The sequence below is a fragment of the Gavia stellata genome, chromosome 5, assembly GCF_030936135.1.
Source record: "Gavia stellata isolate bGavSte3 chromosome 5, bGavSte3.hap2, whole genome shotgun sequence".
NCBI lineage: Eukaryota > Metazoa > Chordata > Aves > Gaviiformes > Gaviidae > Gavia > Gavia stellata.
Window position 1 is genome coordinate 3,571,320 of NC_082598.1, and position 13,148 is coordinate 3,584,467.

Genomic DNA, 13,148 nt, shown 5'->3' on the forward strand with positions numbered 1-13,148 from the left:
AGGGTGCCGAGACCCAGTTTTCTAGGTAGGAATTGCAAAGGCAAAGGTAACCCTGTGTAACGGCGAAGAGGAGAATGGAGCAGGGACCAGCCGGGATGCTCCTGCCTTTTGGGCATCGTTTTCAACGGTGGCGAAGGGGCGTGGGGGGCAGCAGGGCTGGGAAGCGTACCAGGGCGTTTGAGGGGACGTTGCGGCTTTGCAGGAGGCTGTCAGGCATCGTTGGGTGGCTTGATACTGCTCCGTCGTGCCCCATGCTGCTTCCCGGAGGACATCGTGCTGGAGAAGGGGTGTGCTGGAAGAAGGATGTCGTGCAAGGCGCCCATGGAGGACCCCGAGTCCCCTCCTCGTCCCGGGAGAGGAATCAAGCCCGGGCTCGCGTGTGAGACCCTTCACCCCAGCATGGCTTCGCGGAGGCAGGATTTTGGGGCGCGAGCTCTTTCGCTTCGGCCGGGGGGGGGACGTGCCTCACCCTCTAAAGTGCTCCGGGCTCCCTGCCCGGCCGCCTGCGTCCCCGCCTGTCCCTCCGTGCTGGTGCCATAGTGCTTTGGTTGTCTCCGAGTCCCCGGGGCCGGCGGCGGGGCCCCCCCCGCGGTGGGGCAGTCCCTGGGGCGGCGGAGCTATACGATGTTCTCTGCGCCGGGGAGGGGGCCCTGGGGGGGGCCGGGGTCCTGCTTGCTGTGCAGCTGCGCCAGCTGCAGCACCGGCATGTTGCAGAGCGGGCACACTTTCCGCACCTCCAGCCACTTGATGAGGCACCTGGGGGGGGACAGACAGACAGACATGGGGGGGTCATTACAGGGGTGCTGCAACAAAAAAGCCCCTAACTTGGTGCCTCGTGCACCCCTTGCGGGGGGCAGCCACCCCGTTCCTCCATGGCGGGTGACAGGCGACAGCCCGGGGACCGCGCGCCACGTCGTATCCGTTGTCACCCTCCCTGGAGCATTGCTGCTGCCAAATTTCTAATTAATTCATCATTTAGGTGCCTTTACATTTTATTAGGACATTTTTGTGTGTGCACGTGTGTATATATACATGGATTTTTGTGTACTTATGTACTTTTGTGTACTTGTAATAATTATAGATATAATTTATATGTATTTATAAAAGAGATATAAAAATGGATACACATACAGAAAAATATATAAAATACATATATACACAAAAAGTTACATATGAATCTATGGATTTTATGAATATATAATCTGTAAAATGTATATATATACATCATACATATATAATGTATATATTATACATATAAAATTCATAGTGTTTTACATTTTTATAAAATCTCTGTGTATAAAATCCCTATATACACATTTTTCACAGACCAGCCTGAGTTGGAAGGGACCCACGAGGAACATGGAGGCCAACTCCGGACTCACCACAGGGCACCCTACAAGTTAAACCCCGTATCCAAGAGCGTTGTCCCAATGCTTCTTGAACATCAACAGCCTTGGGGCCCTGACCCCTTCCCTGGGGAGCTTGTTCGGGTGGTTCTGCATATATATTTTATAAATACATATATAAATAATACATATGTAAATACATATATACACACACAAATGCACAGATGCATTTTGGACTATATAAAGACTCTATATATAAAAAGGGAAGTGGTTTTGCCAGCTCACGACAGGACCTTTGCTGCTCCAAATGCTCCAATTAATTCAATAAGGGGCTTTTGCTGCAATTCCCCTCCTTCCCCTGGAATTGGGGTGAGAAGAAACCCCGGACGAGGAGAGCGGCACCAGCAGACCTCACGCCAAGACCCTCCCCGGGGTTCGCCGGGCAGGATTCGGGGCAGCCCGGCTTCCGTCTCCTGTTCGCCGCACGCACTTACTTTCTGTGGAAGGCATGTTTACAGGGACAGATCCCCAGCTCGTCCTTGGGCTTGAACTCCTCCAAGCAAACGGCGCAGATCTGAAAGACGTGAGAGACAGAGAAAAGGGAGTCAGCTGCCGGGCAGCGTTTTGTTGCACATAAAAACTACGTGGCCATCTCTGAACTGGCCAAAATTCCCCCCCCCCCAAATAAAAAAACCTTCCCCTAAGCGATACCCTCGGCCAGTTTCCATCTTCTCCCTGGCACTTGCCTCGCCCCTGCCTTTGATTGGGGAAAAAAAAGGGCAATTTGGCTTCTGATGCCAGCGAGGATACGCTGGGGGTGGGGAGAGAAATACCTCCCTGTACCGCAGGGAAAGCAACCTCCTCTTCTGCTACAAACCCTCTGTTTTGACCAAGAAGCTGCTTTTTTTTTTTTGTCCCCTGTGCTGCAGAAGAAACCTTTGGGAGGTTTCTGCATCCCAGAGTGGTGAAATCCCCCCTAAAAAGCCTTCCCAGACTTCGCTGCCTGGGCTTTGGCTCTCCCTTCCCCGGTGGAGGGGACCCCAAAGCCCCCCCGGGAGCAGCAGCCGCAAGGCTGGGATGTGTTTTGATGTGCCAGGAGGCTTTAGGGTGCAGGGGGCTATATCCATGCTGCTGCTTAGTCCCTGGGACCGAGCTGCATCTGCAGGGATAACGCTGGGAAGAGAAGGCAAAGGCTGCATCTCTGCCCCAGGGATGGGAAAGTTGGTGGCTGTTTTCCTGGCAGGCAAGAGACCCAGCTGAAATCTCCTCCCCCATGCCACCGGTTTTTCCCCGACCCATTTTGGATATTCCTGGGGATTTCAGATATTCCTGGCTGTTTTTCCCAGCACACACACCCCCCACCCCTCCCTAGCCTGGGACTCTCCGGCAGTCTGAAACAAGGGCCAGCACCACTGCCAAAAGCCCTTGGGATAAGGCAGGCGGCTGGCAAGCGCCGCGGGAGGCTCCCGGCTTTCCCGGGAACGCGGCACCCGCCGATACTTTCCAGCCACCCAAAGTTCGTTGGAGACTTTTTTACTGAGCGAGCAAATGCTGGCGTAGCTGCTCGGGTCGGTCCCCGAGGAACACGCACGTCTTGAGCCCCCTGAAAGCCTGGGAGAGACAGCGGGATGGAAAAAAGAGGAAAAACAAACCCAGAAACAGGGGGCTGAAGAGCTCGGTGGGGACTTTCCCCTCCGCAAGGCTCTGGGCGAGCCCTGGCAGCCGCCCCAAGATGTTGCAAGATCCCCCCTTGCCGTGCTCCGCTTTCCAGAACTGCTTACTGTAAATACCAAAATCCAAATGCCCAAAAAAGGGATATTTTGGAGGAAGCCAAAGAAAATCCTTCCCAGCCTTTCCAGAACCCCAGGGAAGAAGAGCTTGTGCTGCTCTATCCCCTTCCCCACAGACTCTTCGCCCTCCCTGAAAGCATTTGGGCTGGGAAAGCTGTGGAGAGCTCGGAGCAGAGGCGATGGAGGAGGAGGACAGAGGGTTATTGTGGCCATTCCTGGCTCCGGCGCATTCCCAAATCCCCCCTGCAACGAGCTTCTCACCCCAGGAAGTGCTTTTAAGTCTGTGCTGGCAAAAAACCCCACTGCAAGCCAATGTAATGCGAATGGATCAGAAATACGGGTCTCAAGCAGGGACCATTCCCTCCCTCTGCCGCCCTTCTGCCCTTGGGATTTAGCCCCTCGGCTGCAGGGAGCGGAGGGTGAGGATGAAACATGGGACGGGCTCTTGTTGCTCTGCTCGGGGATTTAAAAAAAAATAGTGGCTTACAAGCAAACGGAGCTGGTATTTAACAGATGAGTGGACTCAGGTCCGGGATGTGGGTGGGCATTTTTGTTGTCATTAGGGGAAATAAATCCAGCCCGTGTTTGAAGTAGGGTTTGAGCAGATTCCTGCTCAACTTCAGCATGAAAAATGGTCTGTAAATAGGGGCCCTCAGCCCCAAAACAGCGGAGAACAACTAACGGGTTTTAAACCTCAAGGGACAGGTAGGTGGAGGTGGATCAGGGCAACATCGTTACTCCAAGACGTGTTTCAGCTGCCGGAGATCCTCCTAACCTGTTAACGCAGAAGGACCCAGCAAGGAGCTGCTTCTGCGCCCGCATCGTGGGGAAGGGGCAGTCGTGGGCACAATTTGCCCTGCAAAGTTTAAATGCAAAGTCTGCTGGGGCTTTGCTTCATGGCTGCCGCAGGCTCTGCCGTCCTCCCGAATGCGAGCAGAAACCCCCATGTTTTTAGGGCTGGAAAAAGGGGTTTTAATTCTTAATACATTCAAGCAGACACACCTTTGCCTGCTTCTTCAAGCCAGCTCTTCTCTGCAAAGCTGCAAACCAGGAGCACAAGGGGCAGAAGCCTGGGGAGGGTGTTTATTTTTGATTTCAATTAAATCCTGGCAGAGTTTACTCTGCCCGAGTAACACGGCCAGCAGAGATGTGCTGGATATCGTCACGCTCTGATGGTGGCGAGGCTGAGCGGGGCTGGAGGGGATGTAACCGTCAAGAGACACTGTTTACACACAGCCTAGCCTGCATCTGCCTCCCCTTTTATCCACAGGTTTTTATCGCAGTGATAATAATAATGCAATAAATAATAATAATACAATAAATAATAATGATGCAGTAAAAACTAAAGGGGACCCAGGAGGAGGAGGGAGATGGCTTAATCCAGACCCCCTTTGCAGGTGGGCTTTTACTGGCTGCATTAACAAGCAATTAGACTGTCTGAAAGAGAAAAGTGGCATCGGGGAGAGATGGAGCTGCCGGTGCAGCCGTTTTAACCTGCCCCCTCCATGTTCCCTGTAACGGGATAAGAGGCTGCAGAGCAAACCCCGCCACTGGCAGCAAGCGGGCAGCGATGCCAGCACACCTAGCCGTGCGTTTTGCTCCTGAAGGAGTTAAATTTGGGTTTTTGCGCCTTCCTACCTGTGCCAGCCTTTGCCTGTCCCCCATCCCCTCCCCAGCGTGAGGAAGAGGAGGGTGAGGGAGTCTTTGCTGCTACGCTACAGCCCCGGGGACGTACTCACCTCGTGTAGGTTCAGCTCCTTCACCTTTTCCTTGAGTATGACCTGTAAGACAGAGCGCCGGGGTCAGGACACAGCTTTTGCCAAGAGCATTTGCAGCAAAAATCTCCATAAATTCAGATCCCATTTAGCGTCCCCATAGAACTGGGAAACCCCCAGTAAACCTGGCACAACCATGGAGCGCATCAACTCTTCACCCCTGTGCAGGAACAGGAGGAAGGCAGCACTGGCACAGCTATAACCACTAACACGAGGACCAAATCCAGGAGGTCTCCTCCCAAATTTGAACCTCCTGGGCTCCTCCGCTGTGCAGCGAGCTCCTGCGTGGACATCTGCCACGTCATTTTCACTCCATCCAGGCTAAACACCTGGAGAGGGCTATAAATGCAGGACGACCATGTATTATCATATCATATGAGCCCAACTCCACCCAGTTTCCTGCTTGAATGACAGATCGGAGACAGAAAAAGTACACAAGCCCTGGAGAAAACAGGACGTTGAAGCAGCAGCCTGACACCTATCTCTTGGCCATGTTTATTTTAACAACGGCACTGGCGTGTGTGGGTATATGCGGAAAACAGGTGGGTTTGCCAAGATGATGTGGAGATGTTCCCTACGAGAGGTCCCTATGAGAGCCCCATGGCTGCGGGTGGTCCAGAGCAGCCGGGTGAGACCCGGGAAGCAGATTCAGACCCCACAAAACATCATCTGATTGCTGAGGAGGCAACGGCATTACTGCTCACCAGCGGAAAATAAGGTGAGGGTTAGGAGGAGTTACCCAGTTGAGGTGGTCCAGGGATGGAGATGTCCCCACCGCTCAGGGACCTCATCTGAAAAGGCAGAGACCTGCAGACTAATGGGTGAGAGATGCTCCTGGGGTGCCCAGCTGGTAGAAAAAAATTAAATCCACAGGGACAGAGGTTTGCCTGGGGGTTACAACTTCTCTTTGAAGACCAAAAGCCTCCCAAGGAGAAGAACAGAACAAGGAAATCTGATGGAGTGACTATTCCAACACGGATTGGGCACTAAGCAGAAGGGAAGAAGACGACAACTTACTGTGTGTCATCTCACCTGTTTGTAGGCATAAAGCTCTTTGTGTGCTTGATGTCTAAGCCTGCAATCAAAACAGGGAGAAATGTGAGGACAGGCAAAAAAATCAAGATTACTGTACTACCTCAAACAATTAATTTCCCTCCTTTCCAGATTTAATTTTTTTTTTTTAATTTTTCATTTCAGAAATGAGAACGGCCACATGAAATGACGCATTTAAGCAACAGCCAGCTTTCCCTGTAGCTGGGAAGGCAACATCTGCATCCAGAAGCACACAACCTGCTCCCCTTTTCCTCTTTTGACCTCCCTAATTTTCCACGCAGATATCACCTGTGCCATTAAGACCAGCAAAAACTGTTGAGTAAATCAGGAGCCACCATAAATACCCCCAGTTTCCAACCACATCTGCTGCCAACAATTTTTAGACTGGACGCGGCACCTTTTTCTAAGTGATGGGTATTCAGACCTGGGGAAAGCTCCGCTCCCGCACAAGTGAGGATGGGGAAGAAGACCTCTCCTCTCAAAGGTTCCCCACCAAAGCCCCCATCATGCTGCTTGGGGAATGTTGGGTTCCTCAAACACAGCTTCATCTTCAGTTATAATATCAATCGTGATGCTTTTGCCTCCCAAACTCTCAGGAAAAAGCATTCAACAAGACATCATCCACCTGGTTGAGCAAGCAGAGGACAGCTATTTATCTGAAGATAACACAGGTGCAGAAAGCTTTGGAAGAGAAGCAATGGGATGTCTTCCATCTCTCGCCTCTTATCACAGGGGGCAATTTAATAACCAGAGATAATGAGCTGCCAAAAACCGCAGGAGAATGAACCTATATCTTGGGATTTTGGGGGTTTTTATCAGGAGAGCAGGCATGGGGTGATAAGCCCACGCGATGACCCAGGGCGCTCCCTTCCCCAGGGAAGGAGCCAGGGCCGTAGCTGACGTGGCAGGGGAGCAAAACCAGGATTATAAGCTGTTTCCCCCCACCTACATTTCAAAGCACTGTGCTCAGCACAATATTGGTTTTCTGGGTGGTTTTTTTTCCCCAGTAGCATCCATTCCTGCAGCAAATCAAGGGATGGAGATGGAGGGGATGAATCTATTCCAAAAGCACCTGCTGCGGTGGGAAGTCTGGCCGGGCAAAGCGAGAATTTGAGGCCACGAGCAAAGGGCTGGGCCCGTCCCCTCCCTCTCCAGCCTCCCCTCTCCAGGAGGCACGGGTGGGAGCATTTGTCCCCATTCCTGGGGACCGAGCGAAACAGCAAACACAAACACGCATCACATCCCTCCATAGTTCTCAGTTCAAACTATTATTAATAAATCACAGAATCACACAGAATCACTAAGGTTGGCAAAGACCTGTAAGATCATCAAGTCCAACCATCAAAACATCATTCCACAGCAGAACAAGCAGCAGCCCACGTTGCACAGCCCGGCGGAGCGTTCTGCAGGCATCAGCTGGCCAGAGAAGCCGATTATGCTCCTAAAATAAATATGTTTTTAAAAAAAAAACCAACTAATATTGCTTCTCATTACAAGACATGGCATTTGGTGAAGTGCTCTGAAAACTCGAGAGGGAAGTCATCAAGGCTAAAGAGTTGGCCAAGGACTTTAACAAGATGTCAGTGTGCGTCTGCAGGGCTTGGGCAGCCATAGGAATATTTTCCCCAGCCAGCCTCGGGTGTGATTTCAGGTGGGGAACCCCCTTGCCTGTAATTTCACTTCTCCAAAAATATTCTAGGGGCTGTCTCAAACCCCGGCTCTTTCACCCTGAGCTCTCGGAGGCTTTCTGATGCCGCAAGCTGCAGTAGGTGAGTTATAAAAACAGGATGTAAAAATATATCCCTGTCCTTTTTGCTTGAAAGCCACCCCCCCAAAATGTTGTGGACCTTAACAGTTGAGGAATGGGTAAAAATGCACCTTAACGCTGCAGAGAGAGTTGCAGTAAGTCAGCTCCTCAGCCCTGAATTTAGCGGGGAGCCGTCCCTCCTCCTCTAATGAAGCTGCCTGGCAGGGAACCTGCCTGCAGAGCCGTGGATAAAATTGCAGCGGGCAGGAAGGAGAAGGCTGGGGTTGCATCCCTCCGCCAACGCCACTGAGCAGAAACACGAGCAGAAGATGCACGAACAATAGAGAAAACAGGATGAAACCGGCCCGATCTGCAGGGATCCCGGCGGCTGGGAAACCGGTTATGAAATACAGATGGGGCAAAGCGAGATGCACGGCTGGAGGCCGCGTACAAGGGGAAAAACTCTCCCAGCACGGGAAAAAGCATCTGTCTTACGGAGCACCGAGCGGCCAGCGGGGCTTTGGCCCCGATGAGCCAAAGCCACCGGAGGGAAGGTGCCGTGCAGAGCAAGCCCAAGAATCTGTGGACGCCGTGGAGGCATCTGGACCAGCGATGGGGAAGAAGTGACCACCTGGCCAGGGATCCGAGCAGCTCCATGCTGTCAGAGCGCAGATGCTACAACGCCACAGGCTGGTGCTGAGCTATATGAGGAGACTTTGCCAAAAAAAAAAACCTCCCTGAAGGTTATGGGGAACGGCACAAGCACATCTGGTCCCGAAGCGTGCGAGCTCCATCTGCTCCTCCATGCTTCCCCTTCAATGCCAGGATCCTGGGCCAGATGGATCCCGGTCAGACCTAGCGCAGCTGTCGTAACGAGACCCCGGATCCTGGCAAGCGTTATTCCCCATCGGACACAGGGCTTCATCCATCTTGTGTCAAGAGCTGCGACTCCGGAGGAATTTCTGGCAGATGGCTGATTTAGATAAGGGACCACACAGCGTCTTGAAAGTGAGCGCATGGCTGGAGACCGTGCATATGCGCACGCCGCCACCCATCCCTGAATTTAATAACCATCTCTCGTGGATTTTGTGATCTCTTCCCAAGCTTTCCACGCCTCCCAAAGGAAAGGCAGCACGCCGTTTCTCTGGTTGACTCCGAATCATCAGTAGCAAGTGAGTGACTATGGAAATAAAATGCAGAGGAAACAACTTTTTGGAGGTTTACCTCTAAGATCTGCTTATTTGATGCTTTAGAGTAGAAAGAGTAGAAAGGTATCGGGCACTGGCTCTTCGCCCCACCACTACATCACTCTCCCCAGCCCAGCCAGGCTCCTTGGGCTCTCCAAACCCAATCGCTGCGTTTGATCCTGGCAGGTTTGAATGCAGAAGGAAGGAGCCCTATAGAAAAGGGCTTTTTAAGGGCTACGTGCCCTGCGCCTCCTGTAGACTTTGAGCAGCTCTAGTCTGGGCAGAGACGAACCCCGTACAACCCGCAGCCAAGCACGGGTAGAGAGCGTGCGGCAGCGTTTACCCAGGGCGAGCGTGCACGCCATTCAAAGGGTTGGAAAGCACGGCGTCCCTCGGTTCAGCATCCTTCTGAACCAGGTTTTAGGGGACCGAAGGCAACATGAGGTTATTAATTTCATTAATTCAGCAGAGATCAGACACAAACGGCTGCCTGCAAAATTTCATTTCCTTTTTCTTCCCTTTTCTTTTTCTAATTTTTCCAAGCAGAGGCAGCAGCCGTGAGGGTGCGACCCGTGCTTTGTACCGGAGTGGTTTGCAGCAGCAGAAGAGCTGAAGATTTGCCTGTACTGCGCACAGAAATGATCTTTGCTTTGCTTTTGGCTGAAATTCCTATCGGACTCCATTTTGAGCCAACCCAATTAAAAACGTCACTTCTTCCTCCCGTTGGAGTGGGCAGCGCACTCCGTATTGACACAGTTGTGCAGCGCAGCCCACGTGCCCTTCTTCCCCAGCACATCCTTTATTTAATGCCGTCAGCTCTGCGTTTAGGGGTAAATACACCAGATATTGGCTCTTCCATGCTTCGGATGCCTCCCCAGCCAGGGATGTGGAGGAGGGCTGCACGGGATGCTCTGATCTGGAGCAGGCGATGAGAACCAGGGCCCAGAGGATGGTGTCACGAGCTCCGCTCCTTATTTGCCAAATATTTGCAGATGTGTGAGTCATAAGAGAGGGAGAGGATGGGCTGCGTTGCCTCTGCACCTAAGCAGGGCCTGGGGAAAGCCACGAGCCCGTTACCTGCAAATAATCCCCGCGGGTGCAAGCGGAGCCCTGGGGCTCCCGGTGGGTCCACCCCTGCCCACATCCCTCCGCCCTGGGTCGGTTTCTCTGCGCAACATGGTGTGATCCATGCTGCATCTGCTTGTTAAATTAACACCTCTCTTTTATACAGCCTCCAGATGTAATTCTGTGTTAAAGCCACGCATCTCATTGCAGAAGAGGGTCAGGAATGCATGGGGTAATCCAGGAGGCTTTAGCAGCTGGGTCAGGAGGGGGAAAAAAGTAAATTTAAATTCAATATCTTACTTTGTATACCAAATCCTCCTGCAGCAGGGCTATGGGTATTTGCTTCCTCCGCAGCCAGGCACCGGCAATGTTTCAGCATTACGTAGCACTGAAGAGGTGCGACATGGCAAACCCTTCCCAAAACAATCATTTGGGATGCTCTGCACTTGCAGGCGCGTGGTCCTAATCCCGCTTTCCATCTGCAAGGCTTTCCAAACCATGCCGAAGCTCAAGCTTTTATACTCCACATAAACTGAGATTACACAGAAAATTCAAAGGAGGTGGATGCTCCTGGGGCACATCGGCACAGCTAAAACCCGTGGCATGGCGAAACCCTCCAAAACAGGGAAAGAGGATTCTTGTTTGTCACCGTTTTGCCAATAATAGAGCTGGGGGCAGTGGTTTGAAGAGCGATTCATAGAGTCTCTATAGAGTTTAGGGCTATAAAGGGATCATTAGCTGATCTAATGCATCCTCCCATTTATCATAGGTCATTAAATAGCACTTCGTTACTCCTGGGAATGGGAGCCAAAACGTCTCTTCCAGAAAGGCCCTCTGTCTTGATTTGAAGACATGAAGAGACGGGGGACTTGCCACTTCCCTGGCTGGCTTGTTTCACTGGTTACTCACCCTCTCTCTTACAACACACCTCCAACTTCTAAATTTAAAGATTTTCTGGCTTGATCGTCCAGACATTACTACTTGTTATTTCTTCTTTGGGGCAGAACACACCCAGCAAGACCCGGTGCCCAGGAAAATACTCTGAAAATCCAAACACCTCTTCATTTTGCAAGCGAGCCGTACAGATTCAAGCTCAATCTGGGCAAAACACATCCTTGAGCCTTCTGAACACCATTTGTCTATTTTTTTTGCATCCCCTCCCACTGGCATCCCAGTTAAAATGCAAACACTGAACGCAGATGCTATATCCCAGCACAGACCTTGTTAACATCAAACTGAGATACAAATTGCCTGGTTGGGGATGACCCCTTGATCTGTTTCTGCCTTGTCTGCAGGGGTGGACAGATGCGTTGCACCTTCAAATACCCTTTTCTTGTGCATAATTGCAGACAAAAGTGAAGATATGATGCCCAGGCAGCCCAAATTACCTCTGGGTATGGCTTGGTTTGGGCTCACCTGCAAGTTTTACGAGGTTTTGCTTTGTACAAAGCTGCAAATAGGTGAAAATTATCAAATACTTAGAAGGTGACACTGAAATCTTGCTTCCCTGGTCTACAAAAGCAGGACAAAATATTTTCAACACCCTCTGGATAGAAAACCTGGTGGGACTGGCTGCTGTGAGCCAGCCAGATGCAGTCTCCATGGTGCAAGAAGAAACCAGGCACCTGTTTTACAGGGACAGAGGGAGGGGATGTGATGGATGTACGGCTAGCAGGGAGCTGGGGCCATCCAAAAAGCCAGAGGGGAGAGAAAAGGGATGGAAAAGCTCTTCTGCAACTTGGCAGGAGAGCTCTGGGAACGCAGGATTTCGGCAGATGCTGCCACCAGAGCGATACCCTCTGCTCCCGGACGCAGGCAGAAGTGCAGCCAGCCCTGCATCCCAGGTTATCAGCACAACTTGCCCCCATTGCTGCCTCAGTTCCCAGGCACTGTGGTTTTCCCCACTTGCCTCTCACTTTCTCTCCCACAGGAAGAGTTTCTCCTCTCAATTAGTGGCCCAACTCTCTCCCCAATGGCCCATAAAACAATTAAAACAAGCCCCAAACTGGAACAACCTTTAACCCTCCCGTCCCACTCCCCATCGTTCAGATTAACAAATCAACTCTGCATCATTAATCTCTAAACTGCGCTGTTGAATGAGCAATTTGTGTACAATAACGAACGGAGCAGGTATTAAACATTTCTTAAGCACACAGTACACAAGTTACTCATTAAAGAGGAAAATGTGTTGAAACATTAAGCAGAAAGCAGGAACCATAAAACATCCCTTTCCAGTCTTTTTGAGAAGCCAACCATGTTTTCATGCCTGTTTGAGCATACACGTAAACATATCTCCTGTTTTTAAAGCAGATAACGTAATTGCGCTGTGGGACTCCAAGATGTGTTGGGCAGACGGCATTCGGTACTCACTGCGTTTGCACTGGGTCTACTGGCTCTATTAGGGATGAATGTTGGGCTGAGCATGACGATGAGGGAAAATTAAACCTCTTTCATGGGTCACATCAGTTTGGCAAGACACGGTGATGCCATCCTTGTTTTGGGATGGAGGGATTGGTGCTGGGCTCGGTCTGAACCGGGGCAGCTGTTGAAAGCAGCCGAGGAAAATCCCCTTACCTGATCAAGTAGCAACAGAAGAGCAAACTGAGGATGAAGACAAAGATGGCCGTGCCGAAAACCACGATGTATATGTTGAGAGGCAGGTTCTGGAACCCGATGTTCGGCATCCTGAAACTGTAATGCTGGAAGTCCGAGCTCATGGGTAGGCTGAGGAGACAGGGAGAAAACACATGGATGTCAGGCTCCTTCGGCAGCATGGGATGCCCTTCGGAGGAAACCAGTGGTCCCTTCCAAAGGCAGCTGGGGCAGAAGGAGAGGGCAGCCAGCAGCGCTGCCTTCTCACTCCTCGCCCCCCGGGGCGAAGGCATCCTTGCCTGAACCTGAGCCCCCAGCTCGCCAACCCTGAAAACAAAGCAGGGCTGGATCAGCCTGGGCTGGGATTTTTCTTCTCCCGCTGTGAGCTTCTCCTCCAGCTATTTCCCCTCTTCCTTACACACATCGTCCTTCAAACTAAATGCTGCATCAGACAGATGGCGGTGATTTGCATCCGAGCAGCCCAGGCTGCAGCCAATGCCCCCGAACCCTCATTCATTAGGCCAAAATATTGAAAGCAGCCAGAAAGCCTTGTAGCAAGGAAGGTTTTTCTTCCCCTCCCCTCCTGCGGTTTC

General features: G+C 51.5%; 1 protein-coding gene across 3 annotated transcripts in view; it reads right to left on the reverse strand.

The window, feature by feature from the left end:
- Window positions 1–617: 617 nt before the first annotated feature.
- The window catches only part of RNF24 (ring finger protein 24), a 30,628-nt gene continuing 18,097 nt past the window's right edge, over window positions 618–13,148 (reverse strand). For all 3 annotated transcript variants that reach the window (XM_059818088.1, XM_059818089.1, XM_059818090.1), the window contains exons 2-6: window positions 12,538–12,687; window positions 5,944–5,986; window positions 4,876–4,917; window positions 1,841–1,920; window positions 618–756 (exon numbers count right to left, since the gene is read on the reverse strand). In XM_059818088.1, the coding sequence (XP_059674071.1) occupies window positions 618–756; window positions 1,841–1,920; window positions 4,876–4,917; window positions 5,944–5,986; window positions 12,538–12,680 (447 nt within the window). In that variant the 5' untranslated portion in view covers window positions 12,681–12,687. The remainder of the gene's footprint in view (window positions 757–1,840; window positions 1,921–4,875; window positions 4,918–5,943; window positions 5,987–12,537; window positions 12,688–13,148) is intronic.